The sequence below is a fragment of the Metopolophium dirhodum genome, chromosome 5 (genome assembly GCF_019925205.1).
Source record: "Metopolophium dirhodum isolate CAU chromosome 5, ASM1992520v1, whole genome shotgun sequence".
NCBI lineage: Eukaryota > Metazoa > Arthropoda > Insecta > Hemiptera > Aphididae > Metopolophium > Metopolophium dirhodum.
In genome coordinates, this window is record NC_083564.1 from 31959643 (window position 1) to 31983560 (window position 23918).

The 23918-nt window shown below is 31.6% G+C and overlaps 2 protein-coding genes across 14 annotated transcripts in view; one reads left to right on the top strand and one right to left on the bottom strand.

Moving 5' to 3' along the window:
* LOC132945470 (basic phospholipase A2 pseudexin A chain) overlaps positions 1 to 9285 on the top strand; it is a 30957-nt gene extending 21672 nt beyond the window's left edge. The window contains 7 exon segments of the mRNA XM_061015219.1: positions 5 to 24; positions 26 to 147; positions 1728 to 1859; positions 1951 to 2057; positions 5151 to 5302; positions 5791 to 7554; positions 8853 to 9285. Of these exon segments, the coding sequence (XP_060871202.1) occupies positions 5 to 24; positions 26 to 147; positions 1728 to 1859; positions 1951 to 2057; positions 5151 to 5290 (521 nt within the window). The 3' untranslated portion in view covers positions 5291 to 5302; positions 5791 to 7554; positions 8853 to 9285.
* A 1387-nt stretch (positions 9286 to 10672) lies between these two features.
* Positions 10673 to 23918, bottom strand: part of LOC132944546 (oxidation resistance protein 1) — a 187332-nt gene continuing 174086 nt past the window's right edge. For all 13 annotated transcript variants that reach the window (XM_061013969.1, XM_061013964.1, XM_061013966.1 and 10 more), the window contains 4 exons: positions 15864 to 16023; positions 12907 to 13028; positions 12643 to 12812; positions 10673 to 12407 (listed from right to left, as the gene is read on the bottom strand). In XM_061013969.1, coding sequence (XP_060869952.1) covers positions 12272 to 12407; positions 12643 to 12812; positions 12907 to 13028; positions 15864 to 16023 — 588 coding nt within the window. In that variant the 3' untranslated portion in view covers positions 10673 to 12271. The remainder of the gene's footprint in view (positions 12408 to 12642; positions 12813 to 12906; positions 13029 to 15863; positions 16024 to 23918) is intronic.

The following is a 23918-nucleotide window of genomic DNA, read 5'->3' on the forward strand; positions in this document are numbered from 1 at the left end:
ACAGACATTAACACTTTGGCTCGAAAAAATATACCACAAAAACGGCACCTCCGTGCCCATAGAAATCTACGTCAGCTACACGAACAACCCGTGGGGGCCGTCGGCCTTGTTGGAGACCGGCCAATCCGGTGGTAAAAACCAATACAGGTATGAGAAAGAGAAGGATTAAATGGGTGTTATTGTAATATAAATGTATATATATATATATTAACAATTTACACTGGATGGTTTGCCAACCATATGCTCAGTGTTCACCTCCGTTTTTTCTTGAGTAATGTATAGTTATTCGAAATCTGATTTATAGATTTTTCAAACAAAGGTTAAGACTAATAAAGATTATATATTTTCAACTTAAAATTCTTCGAATTTTTTTGTACCACTTGAAGAGGGTCCTATGTCCTTGTGGTTACATGTTTCTGTATTTATAATGAGAATCCCCCCCTTTTTTTCTGTAAATAGTTTAAAGGATATTTTTTCTGGAAATATTGACGTATCAAAATCAAAATTCGAAGAGTTTTTGAGATATTTAATTTTTGTGTAGGTACTAAGGATAATAGGACCATGATAATGAGTTTGGAGGATATGGAGCCTACGGTGATTGCAACATTTTATAGTAATTAATATTAATGTATCAACATTTGTAATTTGTAAAAATGGTTCAAGTTTAATAAGCATATTATTATACTAGATTCAATATTACATTATTTTATATTTTTGTAAAACCATTTTTAAGGACTTTAATCCTTAGTATAACCATTTTAATAACTGGGTAACTATACTAGTATACTCAGCACTCGTTCGAATTTTAGGGATCTATTTATTTTGTCCCCTGTCAACATTTTCAGTAAAATTACCCACTAAACAATTTATGGAAGAAAAATGGATTCTCATTTGAAAAACAGAAATTTGTACCGCCACAGAACATTCCTTATTTACCTACAATAAAATCTCAAGGGTTTGAAAATATTATTGAAAATTCCAAAAATAAGATTTTAAATAATTGAAATATTATTGAAAAAAGGGAGTGAGCGTGTTTGGTTATATATTATATATTATACATAATTTTTTTTATTAGGTTTAAGGCTTCGACGACTGAGGTCTTTAGCCTGTAAGGTTGGTAGGATTGGTACAGTAGGGTTGGGACGGTTGGTACGATCGGTTATGAACACGTGTGTACTGTGTATGTGTGGCGAGGTTTTTGTGCCCTACGTGGTCACCCATCCGAGAACTAGTGGCACCGGCCGTTACTTACTCTTAATCACGTCGCGTGATTGATTTCAGCCACTGCACCGCGCCGAGCCACCACATTAAATATTATAATTATTATAGTAAATATCTCTTATTTATTTACTTATCTTATTTTTTCATAATCCAAATATTTTTATCAGCACTTATTTATTATAAGATATTGTCAGTTTCACGATAAAACAATTACCATGACGTATTATACGAGTGCATACATAATAAAACTTAGTGTAATGAAAACGCTGTGAAACACAATATTTCGTGTGCATAACACCCATCGTATTATACCTACCTTATAATATAATCGTATACAAGACGCATAATCAACCGACAAACATATTATGGAAATGCTGCACGAGAGTCCTTGCTCTAATTACTTATACAATTACAACCATATATATATTTTAGAAGGTCAGCTCGGTATTCTAATATTTTTGTTTTTAATGTGCCACATGTACGTGTTTGAATTTTTTCTGTTTTAGACCTAAAAGGAGTGTGTATCAGCTGTACAACATGGTCGTGTGCGCCACAGGTTGCAATCCGATTTCTTACCTCGGCTACGGCTGTTACTGCGGGTTCCTAGGCTCTGGATCACCTGTTGATCCCATAGACAAGTTAATATAAACACAATATAAATCTGTCCGTCAGACGACGACGAATATGCACTCATATTGTTTTCCTCTGTTGTTTCCGGACAATTTTTAGCTGCTGCAAAATGCACGACTGGTGCTACGACAGTGCCGATTGCCCAATGTTCCTCGAATACTTTACGCCGTACGTTTGGACGTGCTACAACAAGAAACCATTGTGTTGTAAGTACACCGTTAACATAAGATAATACCATCGTGAGTATTTTGTCGTAACAATAATAATTATACGGCCGGAGACGAAAACGTATATAAGACGATATCGTATGACTGGTAAATTTAAAACAATACTATATTATACGAATAAAACGGCGACTTTTATATTATGTGTACCTATAATATAGAAGTCGTGTTTGCTGCATTGTGATAAGTACATATTTTTTAAACCACGTACTGCCACTAGCATATTATTATTTTATGTATTGCAGTAATAACGGTCAATATTATTATGGGCCGCGTAGATACCACAAAAAGAGTTAATAGTAAAGTCTTTTTTTTAATAAACTGTTTATTACATTGTAATTTATAGTTGGCCATATCGGCGATAAAGAATATATAATATTATAGGGCAGGATAATAATAAATCGTGATAAAACGTGAACCTTTGTAATGAAATAAAAACTCATTTAAACGACACGAAACTGCCTATATATACATAACGTCATATAATATCACAACCTGCGTCTTTTACACGCGTTTACAAGAGAAAAATTAAAGTGATTTCCGTGGTTATAAGATTAATTCACCACAGAATTTTTACCCTTCAAATAATAATTATAATTTAAATAATGTTTTATCATATTATTATGTTATTAGTATAATATAAAGGTCAGTTGTAACTTGTAGGCACTATCACAGCAAAATGTCGGTTTGAAAAAACAAAATAAAAACATTAGTATACTTACTGGCTTACTGCTATATTATATATTATATTATAAAAATTAAAAATATCTGCGCCTTAAGGCGGGTTTCCACTATACACGTTTGCCGTGTACACGAAAAATGTTCAGCTATGCCCGACAACACGGTATCGTGGTTACTCGTGTGATAACTTAACCTAACCAACCAATCACAGCAAAGGATTTGTATGCACGTACACACGTACGTAGGTTAGGTTGAGATAGAGTGTATAAAAATACTCTATTTTGAAATAAAAATTAGAGCTCTTTATTACATAATTTATGTTTACCAGCTATTATAATAATTAGATATTATCACTTCTCAGCAATTGTATAATATTATGTGATCCATATAACTTAAGACACTCATTATTAAAGAAAAAACTAACGTTTTTGAAAATATAACTTTTACATAATTTAAAGTAATCACAAAACAACATTTATGAAAAAAAATTCTATTTTTACTATTTTTATCATTATAATTTTTAAGTTGTTCTCCTTTTTCAATGACAACATATATTTTTAGTTTCATATTCTGAACCAGAATATTATTTGAGAGTATTTCGATTTGAAAAACAAATTTTGGTCAATCAGTTCATTATCTTTAAGTATTTAATATTTATAGATTAGTCGAGTTGAGTTGTAGTTGTCCAACATTTTTCGAGGTATCCCATACCACTTCACTCCGCTCGTTGACACTTTAAAATTTAAATATTTATAAGTTATAACTCTTAGTTATAACTTATAACTCATAATCTACTATCGTCATTGATTTTTATGAATCACGAAGTACCTATTCCAAAAAAATATTCTCCTCTGGAATAAAAAATTATAAATGCATATTCTCAATAAAAAATTTAAAATTAAAATTTTTTTTTTTTAAATATTTTGTTTTTAAAATAATGTGAAAAATGTTTTCAAATACGCTTAATCTATAGTTTTTGAAATAATGAGTGTCTTACGTTAAATGAATCATTCGCTACTTATTATAAATAACTGTGCAAATTATGAAACAAAAGGATAAACTATGCTGTGACGAACAAAGTCCGTTGTCCTGTAGAAAAGTTCACAAAAATTATAATAACGCAATAAATCAAAGTGATCATTATTTTCACCACGAAAAATTTATAGGTACACACAATAACACTATACATAATAACCCCTTGACCTATCCATATAACCCAACGCCCTTATTACCTATGTATTATAATATATTATATACTCGTCTCGTTATTGTTCTGAAGTAAAAATTGAATGCGTGGAATGTGGAACATATAATAATACCGTCTATTCTCATTGTATACCAATAGTATGACGTATCTACGTAGGTTCTCAAGTAAAATAATAGCAATAATGAGCTTAATGGTTAATATTCAAACAGGAAAAGATCGATGCGTGCAGTTTTGCAATTTACGAAAAAACAACGTTAAAAAGCTTTTTTTGCAGTATATTATAATAAAAAAGGTACACTGTCAAAGTCGACGTCAAGCTCGGAAATCGGCTTACGAGTCTTATGTAGATCGTTCCGTTTAATCTATGTATTTTTTCAGTGCTTTTTTTTCGACATTTCCTCGATTTATATCCCACGTATTTGTACTCGCGTTGCAGAGAACGGTAGACATCAGCCACACACCACACACAGGTTATGATTTCGTGTAAGGCATATTATAGAATATATAGGTTATACGTAACTTTACCCCCGTACCCCATGTATATAATAATACAGAGACCTTGGGGGGGGGGGGGGGGGCATTTGCCTCTCCCAACGTTTTCAAAATTCCCTCCTGGTAGTCGACGTAGCTTTTGTGTTGGACGTCCTCGATATATACTCGCATATATAATTTGAATGTCATATATGCCTTTTAATGTATTATTGTTATATTGTCATATATATAACCTACCAAATATCCAGTGTTGTTCTCGGTTAATTTTGTTTATATCTATATATAGATAAAAGATCTGAACTCAAACGTGATCTAGATCTAGATACTTGATACTTAATGAAAAAATGTACATATCATTCTTAATAAAACACAATTTAGTAACTGATATTTTTCTTCCTCCTACATAGGAAATATCAATACTAATATTAGTTTATTCGTATCACTAATAATTACACATCAATACAATTTGAGTAAATTAAACGATAATCCAAATATTATATTTATATATGGCTATAATTTCCATCTCAGATGGCAGTTATAGATACCATATATTTGTTATATTTATATTTATATAAATATAAGATTTTGATATGATGATTTTATCCAACGATAATATTCGTCCTACTATAAATGTAACTGTTACACTACCCCAATATAATGTATCTTCTCTCTTATTACTGTTGCCGCTTGTACAGCATTGGGAGGTGGATGCAGTCAGCGGTTGTGCGAGTGTGACCAAAAACTGGCCATGTGCTTGAGACGTTTCGGGTGCCCGACACAAAAGGCGCTTTGCAAGACAAGTCCATGGAGATGGTTCCAGAACATGTTGTTCTAAAAGACGACTACGGTATGTATATGCTTAGTAATATTTCTTATATAATAATTATATGTGTGTGTATATGTAATATATACGTTATACGTCGGTGGCGCATCGAGTGAGGTGTCCGCCGTGTCCGGATTTCCTATATAAACGTAAATATTCGGCGAGTGGCGACGATTTCACGTGAATAAATTTTGTCTGAAATATATATTTATTGCTTTTACCGATCTTGAACGTCGGAAATACTATATGTCCATTAGCATTCGGGTTGCCATTGGTCAAGGGACACGTGTATATCTGGGGCGAGAATTCGTCACTATATAAAACCCGGGTGATCACCCATCCGGGAACTAGCGACGCCGGCCGACGCTTGACCTCAGAACACGTTAATGACTGAGGCCAACCATCGAGCCACACCAGGCCAGATTACATACATGTATATAATATACGGATGACTTCAAAACAGCTGACGTTTTAATAAACTATTTATAGATTTTATTTGTTATTGATTTCAGACTGCTGCTGCGTATATACAGTATTATATTTTTAACATAATATTATACAGACGACGATAGCTTTTGAATTTCGTTTCTAGTCACTATATAATATGATACCTACATCGTACCAGTAGAGGCGACGCACCGCCGCCGCCAACGCCGACGTGGATATCATACCTATTTCATATTTATAATAATATATACCGATACATGTGCACCACCGAGGACTCATCGCTTAGTATATATATACCCAGATCGTTTATAACCTACACGCACACACGCACAAGCGTTTTAAACGAAACACTAATATAATTTATTGTATTATTATATATTTGTATGTACCTGTATCTACGATCGAGCGACTTGAGACTTTGATTTTGCGTAGATCTTCGTGGACAGGTGTCGTGGCAATGTATAGAGATAGTATGCGAAATGTGCGCATAGACCACCCGGCGGTGGAAATTTTTTACATTATGGGACACCCTTTTTTAGGGCTATTTTTGGGGGGACGCCAATGATGTTTACAAAAAAATTTGAGTCCTTCGACTTACAACACCGCCCCAAGTTGGTCACAGGGTAACCGCCGTATATCCACTCTTATCATTTTCCCTACTCTTTATATACTAACTTTGAACTGAGTTTGAAGTGTCGTAATTTCGAAACTATGCCCGCGAGTACCAAATTCTGACTTCTCCATCGTTTTCAGTGTACTTAACATCAGTTTCAAAAAGAAAAATTGCAAAAAAAGGTGTCCTGTAAAGTAGAAAGTATATACCCACTAATTGTATGTTGTCCACATTACGGTGGTCGGCGAAATATGTAGAGAACCGCAAAAGACCGAGGGACGAGGCCTGAGCCGTTTATCTCTCGTACGATATAAACTTGGTATAATCGTACTTTATCATAATCATTGTAACACGCGGTCGCGAATTAATCGTAAAATGTCATGTGGATTAGATTTCGCTTACCATAATATAGTACCTATATATTTTTCTCTTTCACATATTTTGAAGAGACGCGCGTTTCGTATACCTATTATAAATGTATCGTGTTTATTGTTTAATATATTATTATAAGATGTACAGCTGTAAACGTTTGTACTGTGATGTATTTTGTAAAAACATACTTCCTATATTAAATTGCGTTATGTATATAGAAATTAATGAAAGAAATAAAAATCTTCGATTACACAAACCGAACGCATCATATTATTATATGTATTTCCACTTGTCACTTATACCTATAATATATTTAATAAATAAATAAATATGTCAATTAATCGTAAGTAAACAGCATCACAATACTTGGGAATGTTCAGCTAGTTAAATTATACGTATACGTCGTGGGATACACGGTTTTTTTAGAAACTATAGAGATCATTTACAACTGCAGTCCCATTATATCTTCTTCTTCTTCTACTACTTCATGTCAGCCAGCCGTGTCAGATTTCTTTCTCAGTAACCAGTAGCCGATCATCAGTTTAATAAAAACGTCATCGAGTTTTCTGCAGAGGTCGCTCCTCTCACATTTCATATAAGTCATGCTGCACTGGACCAGGTGTCAATCGTCTCGCATGTCTCCGGAATCGCACTCTTCTGTCTCCTTCTCGTCTTCTAGCTCACGAGGTTTTTCCTTGTATCGATTCAAAACGGTTAATAAAGTCTTATACCGTTTCCAAAGCCAAATGTCTTCTGAAGTAAGGTGTTGGAAAAATCTACAGATGACAGCTGTTGTGTACATTTAGTAGTCTATATATAACGCCTTCCAATAAATATTTAACAGGTATTATATTATAAATTATTATTTTTATAAATTAATATTATATAAATGCGTATACGGTGGTCAAAAATCGATGTGAATAGTGCAACGTCGTTTAAGATCGATTTTAGCACCAGCCTGTGCCAAGATTCCCCCCCCCCCCCCTCTGTACCTTATTACATCTATAAAAAAGAGCAGGTTACGCCGAGTGTCACTCTAACGCGAGATATCTTCACGGTGGTCCATGGACCTCTAGGCCCTAGAGTCTAGGGTGTCCGCTATAGATGGTTACACTCGGTGGACCTCGAAGATGATTTTGTTAAAATATTGTTATTTCTGTTTGGGCGTATTTAATCTCAGATAAATAAGACTATAAGTAATTTTCATGATTCATACTCGTTATAATAATACTTTTTTAAATTAATATTTAATATTAAACAAATATAAAGATCGAAATTTATGTTTTTTTTTTGTACGGAGTGGGTCCGTGGCCATACTTAATACCAGGAATGGTGAACCTATCTGTACCCGTGTGTCAAATAAAAATATTGGTTGGACTTTATTTGCCCTGCGTGTCAACCAATTTGATGACATAAACTTAAAAATTCCTTCATCCATAGCTTGAACGATAAAAATACAAGTTGAGCGTATCACTAAAATAGCGTGCGTGTGTCATAGGTTCGCCATCTCTGCTTTATACTGTTAAGCGATCCATAATGCAGAAAAGGTTAACAACCCCTGTTCTAGCACTTCTAAATCCTGGGCTGCAATGGCGTGTCGAACTTAAAATGTTGTTTGATGACAATAAGTCTCACGACTCACTCAGTGCACCAGAATTCCACTACACATAGTTAAGATTTTACACATAAAGTTGATACGCAGATACTAAACTATATCTTGATACCTATGCCATTTTTAATTTTCAAACTGGTTGTGTAAGGATTATTTAGACATATATTTTACTAACGCCACAGGTCCGGAGCAATGAGAAATCGAATGTATATGCCGTTCTTTAACTACACTTTTTTATACGGCTACCTTTATTTATTTATACATTTTGCTCATTATACTGTAGGTACCTACTGTATAGATTGCAGTAAATAAAAAAAAGTTTAGTTTTAGTACGTCACATCGGGGAAACAAACTGATCAGTGTTATCGGGACAATGTGAAGAAATATAGAAAACTAATATATAGCCATACTTGATTAGCACAATAGAAACTATTGATGTAGGCACCTATATACACATAATTATAATATAATAAACATATTATATTTCGTTTGTCGTTGCACGTCGATCCGCGGATAATTCGTTTCGTCAGGCTGGCGCACCTCGCAATGGATCAATGCATTCAGTCGCACTAATTCACATTCAGCTCATCTAATCCGGGGAACTATGTCTACCGGCGCCAAGTCCAGCTGCATCCTCCGAAGTCGCGACATTTTGAACAGCAACCGGTGGTCGTCCGCCGCGGCCGAGCGGAATTGCAATCCTGCAGAAATGCACAGCTCATCGATGACCGGTTCGACGGTCACTTGCCAACACCGGTCTGGCGTTTACTCACTCTCAATAATCTTCAATTGTTTTATTCATACTATTTTTAAGGTATAAAAACTTTAATAGTTAGTCAGTTGGAAAAAAATGTAATTCAAATTTAAACTGAACATATAATCATATGTATAATTTGTTTCGTTTTACCTACCCTTAACGTTATACACATCGTACGCCTACATATAGGTACAACTATGCAGTATTTATCAATTATTATTAATGTATATGTATTTTTAAATTTTTGTATTTACTAATGTTCTATATTTAATACATATAATATAATATATATTTAATACATATTATGTGCATTAAAATTATGTTTTCTAAATGTTAAAATTATTTTTAGTCGATTTCATAAATTCTGCATTAGTTCTATACTTCCTATATTCTGTAATTATATTAAACAATATAATATTATAGGTATAATTAATTAGACTTTGAAAACGCTTTTCTTATTTTTCACATTTCACATGCACTAGAGTGGACCTCTAGTAGTTTATAGTGATTTATGAATTATAACTATTCAACTTTAACGTCATGGTTATTCTGGATTCCAGACAAAAATGTATAGCAATAACTAGTGGATAATAGTTACTATAACTAAATAGTCTATATAATATATAGTGACTACAAAAATGTGTAGCTATACAAATACTATAATAATGTCATACATATCCTCAAATCTTATAAAAATGTGTGGAATTTATTGTGCAGATTATATAGGACGTGCCATACATAGTATGATATTTAGGTATGTTCGGCCTTACTCTTGACCGGTGACCATAGTAAAGTTGTTGAAGTTGTTTTTTCGTTTCCGTCAGATTCTCCAAGTCCGAGTTATTTCTTAATGTTATGGAGCTGCAAGTGTTATGATCTAATTGGCGATCCTCGCCTTTCTATATACCATGGTCTTGTTCATTGCTATGATACCATCGCGCTGCACCACTCAATGTCTAACCGTTATCTAAGCATGGCACCGCCCATTGTCGTCTTTGATTGGTCCTCAAGTATAACGTCACGGGGTATCGTCTCTTATCGGTACCTATTGCCATGCACGAAGGCCTCGCCCAATGCTGTTGCAGGTGTTATTAAGCGCGGCGCGTTGGTATATCATCAATCATCCTTTAATTCTATTGGTACCTACACAGCTTCTATTTTGTTTCGTAATAACTACACGGTTTGTACCAATAACCCAATAATAAATCCTAGCGTTTTATTGATCGGCAAAACAATCGGTTTTGTCACGGATGTATACAACAAGCATTATTCCAAAATCATTTATCGTTATTACCGATATGTGGGCTTAATGTCATCAAGAATACGTATTCGGTTGAGGGACCGGAAACTTGGCCGGGCAGACAGCGTTGCATATCATCCATACGTAGTCCCCAGTATCCACAGCGGGTTGTAGCCCGTCAATACGATTCCCGACGTAGGTAAACGGTTTAAAAGTGTCAACCTATTCTAACGCTTCAGCTGACATCGGATCTTAAAATCAAACACGTTCAGCATCCGATTAAGTTACAATAATATAATATAATATGGATCAGTGGACGAGACAGGAGATGGGTAAGAATGAGACGGTTTTTTTCAACGTTACATTAACTTTATTTTTCACGTCAAAATCAAAATAAATCACTTGCGTAACAGTAACAATTATAATATAATGTTTTTTTTAATTTTAATTTTTAATTATATATATATAAATAATACCGTCTAAAATACTTTAAAAAAAAAAATTATAATAATAAAAGAAATTAAAAGAAAAGAACAAACACAAAGCGCATTCTACGGCTTTTTTTTTTCAAAACTGGTACGCGCCACAATTATTAGGTACAAACGTCTGGTTCGCCCGCAATTGTTTATAAAATTATAATAAATACACAATAGTAATGCTATCAGTAAAGGAAAAGAAATAAAATAATTAACATATATTTTATCTACAATGAAAAACAACGATAAATAAATTAGTTACGAGTTACCGGTATTTATCAAATATAAATTACGATGCATTTCACTAATATAATAATATATACTTTTCATAGGTATTTTGTTTTAATTCACTTCCTCACTCAAAATTCATTTTAATTGCTTTCCACTTAATCACTACGGAATTGACTTTGCTAGAGGTACAGTAATTTTCTTATAATATTATTATTATTTTTATATTATATTATAGTTAAATATCTAAATTTTCTTAAACTAAAATAGTTTTTTTACGACGCTCTAGCATAATTTTTTTCTCGATAATACTACATTAGGCCAATGCAATACTTATCACAATTATTAATATTATATGGATATATTTATTTAGTGTATATCTTTTACGAATTTTTTTATTATTTTTACTTTACTTTAGTAGTACACGTATAGTAATATAATATGGTTAAAATAAATTTAATAATCTAAGGACTACAGCGCCCAACTACCAAATCAGTGTTGCCACAACACAATAATAATACAACGAATAAAAATAAAAAATTAATCGAGAGATTCGGAGATATAATAAAGGCGGGGCGGGAAAAATTGAGTTTTTGTGATTGTCTAACGGTTGCAGAGATGGGGTGGATTGATTTTCAAAAATATTGTTACAGGCGCATGAAGTGCTCACGCGTGCGATGACTAGTGGTCCCTGGACACAAGAGATACAATTTTCTTTTTTCTTTGATATTACAACAAGTGATTTAGAAAAAAAACATTATCAGTGCTGCCGCATATGATTGTTTCAAGGGTTTCAGGTTTGGACAGGCAACACAGAGTCGACTCTAAGAACTCTCGGCTGAGACTAGACACGATTACTAAATGTTATTACAATGTTATACGTTTTTCATTACACATAGGTATACATAAAAAAAAACGATAATAATAACACTATTCATCTACTTTTTTTGTATATAATATTGAGCTAAATAATTGTATTATGTTATTTTTCTCCTATTGATCTTTTAGTATTTAAGTTTTATATATATACAAACAGGTACAACAGAGGTGGGGAACAGAGATGACGGAGTTTCGGTGTGGTTGAAAATTATAAATAAATTGCTTTTTCGCCATCGCAAATGATTGACGAGAAATCATTATAATTTAGCACCCTAACAGAAAAAAAAACGAATGAATGGTGAATTGTATGTGTGTGTGTTTGTGTGTGTGAGTGTGTATATGTGTTTGCGTAAAATTGGTTTTTTTAGTTTATAGGAACGCCCAGCACTCGAGGATCTTGACAACGAAATCTTGTTCATTGACTAAGGGTTCGTTGCCGTATGTGTTGCACGCTTCGGTCCGGCCTTGGTTCAGGTCACCGTCAAGCCATAAACCAAATTTTCCACTGTAAAAAAAAAAATTGATCGATTAAACATAAAAATCGTAAAGCAGATAAATAGACAGACAGTGCCGACGAAAAACTATACATTTTCATAGTGCAGAAAAGGCTGACATTTACATCCACCACCAACACCCCCATACAGAGGATACATAATATTTTTAAATATAGGTACTATGCGCGGCGTCTGCACTGGGTCTGTTAGAGAGATAAAATTAGTTTCAGATAAATATATACTCACTCTCCAGCCCCGATCGACAGGCTCTCGTTGTTGCCTTTGATGAAGTACATATTGTCACCGGTCCAGTTGTACACCTGAAAGTCGGGACAGAATGTGAACAGCAGCGATTCGCCCGTACCGTAGAAATGGTCACTCATCTTCAACGCACACGACGTCAGCGCACCGAACACCTGCAACAGTGGGTATGGTAAACAAAATGGTATGGACAATTAGACGACATGTGCGATGTCACGTGAATGGAACAACAAAAAAACAGTAACTCACGTTGTTTTGCGTGTCTTGGATGACTAGGAGTATGGGACTTTCGACTTTGCTCATTTTCCGGTACATGGAGTTTAAAGAGAAACCGTGTTGTAGTGTGCTGAAGACCAGTGTCCACATATAACCTGAAACGAAGGAAAAAATATATAACACACAACATATTAAAACATTTATGCATTGAGACAGAAGAGAGAGAGAGAGACTAAAAGACAATAGTTGGATTATTTAATTAGTAATTAAATATTTCAAATCAGCTGGTGAATCTACAACCACGCGTCGTATATATGTTATAGTATTCTTATAAATACCTATATTATAGGTATTTTAGGTATACCTATACTTACCTACCTATACCCACTGTACCTGCAGTTTAATTATGTATACACGATTAAGGAAATCAAATTATATAAAGAATACCTCCATTAGTAAAATTTGTTTTTTTTACGAGAAAAAAATTTCCCGAAGTGAAACGAACCGTTAGGCCAATGGTAAAAACAATATTGAATAAAAAAAATAATCCAATTTTAAAATAATAATAAGTGATTAAAAAAAGTTACAATACCACATAAGCTATAAAATATAATTTTACTCGTGAAACGCGAATTTTTTTGGTTAGCTTGAGAGAATTATTTGAGAGGGCTAATCCTTTATAAAGCCTACCTATCGCCGTCTCCACCTATGACGAGATATATAATAGCGACGATAATGATAATAATAATAAAAAAAGCCTTGGAAGTTGCGCATATACACAAATACAATACAGTCAAGTATACACTCTGATGCAGAGTAATGTACCTACTATGGCTCAGGCAAACGTTTCATGTCGATAAAAAAAAAATCAGCAATTGGACCGATGATGACGGGGGTACACGCGACAAAGGACAGGAAACCATCTATTATCAGCGACACAAATGTCTGCTACTGTCGCCGCCGATGAAGCGCAACAATAACAATAATAATACCTAATAATAATTATAATATACGCAAATGGGTTTTATGAAAAAAAAAACGAGAGTAGCTAACCTATCCATTTTTCAAATATTTAATCCATATCATCCATATCCTCCATATTCTCAATAATGATATAATTACCCTTTGTGAACGATCAAACTTTTAAAATTCTAATACGACGGCGTATATTTTGAATAAACCGGCCAAAAGAGAAATGTTTAACATTAAAAAAAAAACCAATTTAATACCTACTCACGTTTGTAAAACTAGTATACGCATAGGTAACTGGCAAGTGCGTCATATTGATTTGATTTGTAAAAATTAAAATTAAATATAAATGTTGGTATGAAGGATTTTAATTCGAACCAATATTTAGAATAGTTAACCAAACTGCATATAAGTATTTTTCAATTTCAAGTTTTTTACATCTTACATAAAATAATGTCAACAATAAAATATTTACTATACCTATAGTAGTAAGTACCTACAATGATAATACAGTGTATAGATCAAGCTGGGGTAGGTTTAAATCAAATAATTTAATTTTATATTGTTTTGGTCATGTTTTATGGCGTCCTATTAGTTTTCAATTAAACTGATGACACTCGAGGATTTATTAATTTAAGCAGCGGTGCGGTGACTCTAATCATTTAGAAACAGTAAATCTCCATAGAACATTATTATAAATAACATACTTACGAAAATAATTCGAGTGCAAAAGAAAAAAAAAATTGAGGATAGGTATAAACTTACACAAATCATTAAATGCAAATAATATCATATTTATCAATCCATAAAATAAAAATATAAGTTAATTTATTAAACGCCAAATTTAATAAAGTTTACTTTAAGTCTGTAATATATAATATAAAAAATTGAATTATAAAGTTTTTATTTTTAAAGTGATAATGAAAACAAAAACTAATCTGTTATAATATGGACGATATCCAAAAAAAACCACATATATGCGATTATATTAAATAGATCTGAGCAGGATTTAAATAGAATGATCGTTTAGAATAAACAAATCACGATGGTCGACTTGTATTTGGTTTGTAACTTTAAAGATGAGACACATTAAAAAGTTTGGGATATAAACCGACATCCAAACGAAATATAAATTCACCAGCACGTTTTATTTAAATTTTCTGTACAGACGTATGACACAAATAAGATTAACTATGCGTTAATAGGATTATTAATAATACGATTAATATTGTGTTTAAATTGCAAAGTTTTATAACATTTTTAAACTGCAGCATTATATTATATTTTATTATCCCTGAAAAGTGTGCGTTCTCACGATGTATAGCAAAATTTGCGTTTAATTAAAAAAATATTACACAGTTAATAATTAAAATGTCATATTCAGTAACTAAAGCATGGTTAAAATATATGAACATCGTGTTCATGTCTGACAATAAAATAATATGGTTTAGAGGAGTAAATATTATGTGGTGGACAAGTAGTCTTGATTGATGAAAATGGAGAAATAATAACTTGTCGACGTTAAGACTAGGGACGGTTAAGAATAACTAGACCAAGGATGAAATGTTTAAAAATAATATGACGCCATATATAAATATTATAATAAATACGTTTTACACGTAATTTTCTTATATATAGCTGCAGGTTTCTCTTTCGAGACTATATACATTGCGCGAAACTGTATTTTGCTTAAGGGCGTATTAACGATATAAGGAGGGGAGATGCAGTTTTCTGATGAACTATTTCAAATTTAAGCACATACCTCCTATTAATAATACTCATATTGTTAATTAAAAAAAAAATTGTGACCCTGCAAAATAACGTGGCAATCGATCATTTAAACTGCGAAATCCTACAGACTACACACGATTAGAATAGCGTCTATAGGCGTATTTAGACAGTGGCGAAAAACCATAGGTGTACCTACCAATAATAAGACCCCGCCGTTAAGTGTAAAATTTTTTACCTTGTATAACTTCAGCAAATATGCTATATTTAATAATAATAGTAATAATATTTACCTTCTGCTCTGGCTGGCAAATGCCTGCTCAGCTGTTTCCTATGGTCTTCGGTCAAGATTTCGGTGATGCCATGCAAGTCGGGGATATACGATTCAAAGTCTAACGAATTAACGCTGGTTGCGTAGAAGGCCCGACGGAGTTCATCACTCATAGACAGCACCTATATACGAGTAAGTAAGAAAAAACAAAAAAAAATCGGTGATTAGAATCGCCTGCACTGTACTGCAGCTGAAGCGGGTCATGCCCGGATATATATATATATATATATTATAAACATAGGCGGACTTAGGGACGAGCACAGGGCACAACTTTAACGTTCAAAAAATTATTTAGGACTATAATATAGGTAGTTATAATAGTCCGTCCAAAAATCAAATTCTAAGTTCGCCTATACCTATAAGTTCGTACATAATAAACACGGTCGAACAATGCATTACGTCGAACGTGTAAAAAACGATAATTTAATAACACAGTAATATTATATGATAATCTGCGGTGCAATAATAATTATTACTATATTAATAAATTATTGCAAAAGTACATGATATAAAGATATAATATTATTTTATCGGTGCACTCATACACAAATATATACACATTCTATGTATAAACGCATGCTCTATAAACACAGCATAACACATGGGTATATAGGTAAAGTAAACATACGTAATAACACATCGCACTGCCCACAAGTGCTATACAGCGATCGGACATTACGACATAACATTGGGTAGTCTATATGCATGTACAGTAGGGTGTTCCTTAATTTTCAAATTTAATAACTTTTTTGGCTCACCCCCTAAAAACGTGTGTATGCATATAAAAATGAATTACGAAAAATATTGAGGCAATCAAACTAGGTTAACCCGTGCCGAATTGAACCTGAAGTTTGAATTAATTCAAGTTTTAAATATTTATGAGAATTCCTTATATTTTTTTAAATATTTCGCAAACCATTGAGTAAATCGAAATTATTTATATAACATGTTTTAAATAAAACAAAATTGTCTATAAATTATCTCTTAACAAGTTTTTAATAGCTTCTACTGTTCTTGAGATATATTGACTTAAATATATAGAAATACCGTATTCTGAAAATGTTTACTGTTAAATCTAAAAATATTGTAAATAATGAAAATTTTCATTAGATATTATTGTGGCTGACAATTTTATAAATAACTTTATCGTATCGTATGTTTATCGTTTAATAGATAGAGCTTATCTTAATCTCCAACAAAAGTCTAGTCACTTATTTAGTACGAATCGAATAGTCGTGTTATGCGTATCGTGTGTTTAGTTTTGTGTTCATGACAAATTGTTTATTTAAGTATCTTTAAAATAATAATAATTTTTATTATTTAATTCGATTTAATTTTCGAACATGTCTTTAAAACTTCGAAAAGACGAACATATATTTTTAATTGGATCTAAAGAAACTCAAATTCTAGGTTCAAAATTGCCATCATTAAAACAAGTTTTCCAGATATTTTTTTTTAACTTAAGGACCGTAAAATTAAATATTCGCGAAAGTGCAAATTTAGTTATTCGAGAATGTATTATATTCTGGGAAAAAGCTAGAATTCCGACAAGGGCTGTACAACATTGTGTTAGTAAGTTAATAAAAATGTACGACAACTGGCGAAACTTACAAAAAAATGCTAAAATAACTGGCGAAATTTATCGAAAAAAAGAAAATGAGTTTATTTCGATTTTGGATAGTCTTTTTGATATTGCGCATTCGGATGCATTAAATATAATAAAAATTAATGAGGATAAACAATTTTTAATAAACCAACGTCTTCCCGGGCGACCTGGATGTCTGAGTGGTGTTGATAAAAAAGAAACAATTAAAGAAAATCGTAGAGAAATCCGAAAATCTATGGAATTAAACAAACAAACAAACTCGTTGTTGTGAGCAAATGCAAATTGCATCTACTTCGGTATTTAATTCTATGCAGTTGAATGAAGATGTGGAGAATGAGACCGATAGTTCAGACAATTATGAAATATCTGACACGGAAACAAGTGTTGCACAGGGAGAAACTCAATTGTCACCATTGAAAAAAAAAGGCGAGGAAAAATAAATTTTATTTCACAAAAATTAGCTGGAGCTTTGGATAGGTGCAAATTAAGTGTTCGTGATTCAGTATACGTTTTACAAGCAACATTAGAGGCATTAGGATTCAACAACGATGATTATATAATTAATTCAACTTCTATTCATAGAGCACGAGAATTGTACCGTTGTGAACGTGCTAAAATAATAAAATCACGGTTTCAAGAATCTCGCCCAAGTTATGTTATAGTTCACTGGGATGGAAAATTATTACCTAATATTCACGTCAAAAATACGACAGTTGAACGACTTCCAATTATTGTAACTAGTAAAAATATTGAACAAATCATCGGAGTTCCAATACTTCAGAGGTCAACCGGTGAAGAACAAGCCACCGCTGTATACAATGCGTTAAATGATTGGGGTTTATTGGATGTTGTGCAAGGTTTATGTTGTGATACTACTTCATCCAATACAGGCCGTTTGAATGGAGCATGTATTCTTATTGAACAAAAATTAGACAACGATTTACTCTACCTCCCTTGCAGACACCACATATACGAGTTGGTGTTAAGAAGTGTTTTTGAAACTAAAATACCACAAGTAACTACAAGCCCATCTATTCCATTATTAAAAAATTTCCAAAAAAAATGGATTGATATTGATTCTAGTAATTTTATAAGTGGATTAGAAGATCAATATTGTAGTAGTGCCATAGAAAATATCAGAGAAGATATTCTTAATTTTGTACAAAGTCAATTAGAAATTAAAAATTCACGCGATGATTACAATGAGTTTTTAGAATTGGTACTAATATTTATTGGTGGAAATTTTGAAAAAAAAATTAAAATTCATCCACTGGGTGCAATGCATCAAGCTCGATGGATGGCTCGAGCAATCTATTGTTTGAAAATATTTATATTTAGGCATCAGTATCATATTTCTGCCACTGAGAAAAAAGCGATTGGGGAAGTTTGTATTTTCATCGTTAAATTTTATGTCAAAGCGTGGTTTACTTGTACATCGCCAATAAAAGCTCCAAACCTAGATTTACAATTTATTAAATCTTTAAAATCCTACGAAATAGTTGATAGTCAAATCTCCACAGCCGCTATCAAAAAATTATGTAATCCCTTGTGGTATTTAACTGAAGAAGCTGCTGCTCTATCGTTTTTCGACGAATCGATACCTTTTGAAACAAAAAAATTAATGGTAAAAGCTCTTAAGAAAAAATCATCCATTAACTCGACTAAACGGCTTACACTTCAACCATATCAGATTGATGAAAAATTTAATGGTGAGTATATTATTTAAAATAATAATAATATAAATTAAATAATAATACAATTTATTTTTACATTTTACAGAAATGAATATTGATAAATTTATTTACTTGTTAAGAAATAATTTATAGACAATTTTGTTTTATTTAAAACATGTTATATAAATAATTTCGATTTACTCAACGGTTTGCGAAATATTTAAAAAAGTATAAAGAATTCTCATAAATATTCAAAACTTGAATTAATTCAAACTTTAGGTTCAATTCGGCACGGGTTAACCTAGTTTGATTGCCTCAATATTTTTTGTAATTCATTTTTATATGCATACACACGTTTTTAAGGGGTGAGCTCAAAAAAATTTTGCAATTTTTTTTTCATCATCTATAGCTAAGGAACACCCTAATGTACAGCCTATGTATCGCGAGGATCTGATGCGAAATGTAATTTTAATGTGAAATGTATGCTGCAGATCTTCGTGATACACTTCGTATACACCTAATATTGTATAAAGGTAGGTAGGTAGGTAGGTACAGGTAACGATCAGAAGATGAAAAGTAAAAATATACGTTCACATGCTTTTTACATAGATTATTATATAATATACTTTGAAAATTATTATCAACACTACGCCGTAGGTAAACTGCAGCAGGTGCACTTATAATATAGGTCACGCGAGTCACACAGGTTTATGGCAAAAAATATTTCGGTATAATATAATATGTATAGCGTATACCGTAAAATCGGATTTTTTTTTTTTGATTATTTTGTTCACAAGGTTCCTCCTTTCGTTTACTCATTGAGATGATTTTGTGTTGAAGTTAGGTACTATAATTATACAATTTATACGGATAGCCATAAATCTAAACTATGAAATAATAAATGCGCGTAAAAGAGAAACAATTAATATACAATACTATTATGATAATGATTATTGATTATACGTGTTATAAATGTAAATAAAATTTCACGTTTTGATTATTACATTTGTCTTTAAAAGTAATACTGGTATAGTGGTATAGTGGTATACTGGTATAGGTATTCGTTTTACAAGCCGTGGGTAAGATAATAACAAACTATAAAATAAAAAAACCATGCAAATATATAAATATAATACCTATAATATATAGAGATGAAGGTTTAGAGTCACGTGAAGTGACAATAAATATTACGGTAATTTTCATGATTGAAATAGGTAATTGTCTAGATCGGGAACTACCTATAGATATATAATATATATATTGAAAGTTAAAAATTGATATTGTATATCAATGTACGCAATTATAAATTGCATAATTATATACTTGAATAAAATCCATAAAACATTCACTTGCATTTAAGCGAATACTGCACATTTCCTATAACCGTAGTCAAATTATGCTATCTGAACTCTGCAGTGTCAAATCCAGATAATATCAATATACTATTTAGTATATAGGTGTGGAAATGCGTAACGCTTTAACTTAAATATTGCAGGTAAATATTTTATGAACTTGTGGGTTTTTAATGTAATATAAACATAGATACCTATTATATTATTATATACAAGAACTTAATTTAATAGTTTTAAATTGATTATTTGTTATTTTTTAGCCATTAAATATCCCATTATTTCTTGATTTTACGTCTAAATAATTTTATCACCATAGATAATTGTTTCTAATGCACGTCGAGCATTATGCAAACAAACAAGTTTTATTATTCAAAACAAAATTATGCAAGAAGTTAATTTCATTAAATTAAAAAAAATTAAGTAGATAGGTACCTACTAATATAATCCCTATATAGGTATACTTATCACTTCTAAGTGTCATAGACATTTTTCAAATTCAACTCTTCCCTATATTTAATATGTTAATTATATACGTAAACTATACAAGGTGATTCATTTAAGTGCCTATAGCAGTATAACTACTCATTATTATACAATTTTAACTTTTTTGAAAATATTATTTATACATAATTTGATGTAATTTACAAAAAGTTGAACAATTTATTTTTATTTAAAATATGAGGTTCTCGAATGTCATCAATATATTATTATATACGAAAAAGAGATTCAAAAAATTAGAAATAATGAACGTGGACACAAAAATGAATCACCTTATATATATTTGATATCGTATCTAACCCACAAGCGTTTTAATTTTTTAAATGTTTGGACTTACGAAATAGTTATATAAGACTTAACTTATTCATCTAAACCAGTGGTTATCAAATTTTTTAGTTTACCACCCACTTAAAAAAAATGCCACCACCCTCTCAAAGAAAAAAGTTCACAGAAGTATGTAGTAACAAATTAATTTATTGTTTATGTATATTATAATCTTTATAAATAAAAAAGGTACTATCCTTGGCTGCGTCTAGTGTTTAGTTAATAATTTATTGATGTTTATTGGTTTGACTTTGGTGAGAACGGTTCCTAAGTCACCTGCACAATTGGTTATTTGTTACATCGTAACCGTTGTCTTTTTTTGTGAGTAGATTGGTTACTGCACTAATCCCCTGTTTAACAAAGTAGTGATGGGAAATGGGAATGCAGTCTAACATTTTTACTACAATCTAAGATCATGTGTAGGTATCTGCTTTTGCAGTTAGAACTCTTAGTATCCTTCTTTGAATTGTAAATTTATTTCTTATTTGTGGTTACTTTTTCCAATAAAACAATAATTATTCTAAAAATACAATATAAATGCATACAATAATTCGTACATTACAATGATATGACTGCTGAAGAAAAGGGGCGTCGTTATATTTTACACAATGATATAACTCATAAGTCATAATATACATAAGAAATCCACCACCCACCTTACAACCCTACCCCCCCCCCCCCAATTGAGCTTGTAACTTCGATTTCCCCCGTCGATTGTCGATATCGCGTAATTTAGGAAACATTGATCTCAACTCTAAATATTATCAACAAATCAAAGACTAACACGAATAGTAATACATAACTACGTAAATATCGTAAATAACAAGGAAGCAAAAACAATAAATCAACGCACAAACTATTTAACCGCTAGATCGCTCGGGGCACAAACTGAAATAAAAAAAGGCTAAAGGTATGTATGGAAGGATATTCAAAGGATGTTCGATAAATTAGTTCATCCTGTTGTGTGAAACGCACGGTTGACCACCAAAACAAAATCATAAACACTTTATAGAAACACGTGCTGTGTGCCTATGTACCGATGAAAAACGTCGAAAATCTAGATGAACCCTAGCAACTATAACCACAACAAACGGTCACAAATATCATAGCAATAACTAATAAATTAAAAAAAAATTTCGCACAGGTCAAACACAACAAAATTGTTAAAATATTATTATATACTTCATACACACAAACAGCAACAACGGCTGCGTACAAATCATAGTTAGAATTTCTTAATACATACGAGTATTTTAAGATAATATCGGATGCGAATACCAAACGCCGCGTTGTTGACTATTGCATCTTATTCAGTGCGTTATCCTTCGGAATAGTATTTATATATATTCTATATTCGAATCATATATAAAATGTTTACATATTTAAGTGTACAGAGTACAACAAAAATAATTGAAAAATATAATTAACTATGTAATAACTTTTGTTCATAGTCATTACGTAGGTACGGCATACTTAGTTAGTTAATTTAATATTATGTCAGTTATTTCTGATCACTTATTCTGCATATCGTAAAATTGTATTAAAAAATTGATATTATAGATATATTTATTTGACAAACAGACTTTTTTTGTGGAGAAAAGCTATTTCCGTTTATAATAATTGCTAACATTTTGACTGAATATTTAAATCCTAGTAATTAGACAAAGTAACAACTGGCCACTAATATAAGTTTAATTTTAACCTAACAACACATATATTAATGTAAATTATAGCACACTATCTAAATTAAAAATTAAAAATTGTATAAATAATTGTCAATAACCTCAAACAGTATAATGATATAACTTCATCAATACCAACTATAATTCATCGATCGACGGTTTATAATATCCTAATACAGGATACGGAATATTAGCATAATTAATGTGTTATTTAAAAATAAACAACTTTAATATTCAAATAATATATATATATATGATTAAATGTTCACATATATGGTATTGATGGGAAAATAATTCAATAACAAATGTCTGAAGGTCAAATGGGCTGGAACAGACGGCGTATAGAAAAATAACTGTCATCAAACAAACGGTAGAACATAAAAATAATGTAAAACAGACTAAACTAATGTATTTTAAACTAATTAAAAAAACGAACGTAATAGGTATATTATATAAATACATATCCAAAATAAATTGTCGAAATCACGAGTTTTCAAGAAAAACAATAAGAATATCATCTGTTTAAAATCACATTTGAATATCGATATATTTTATTTTGTGTACAAAATAAATAAAATATATGTAATTTTAATAAAACGCATTCAAAACTAGGAACACAGAAAATACAAACTCTATTCGTGTTGCGGAAAATAACATCACGATATTGTAGTATTCCAAAGAAATTAAATTATAGACTATAGCCTTTAATATCTCCAGGTACCGGGGGCTAACCAATACGGTTGGATCATCCAAGGTTATAATAACTATACGAAACACACACTCGTTTAGAGTTAGACATTAAAATCAAAAACTACGAGATTATTATACAAACCTAAAATTTTGATAATGTACTGGGAGGTATTAGATGTCGTTTTTTTTCTC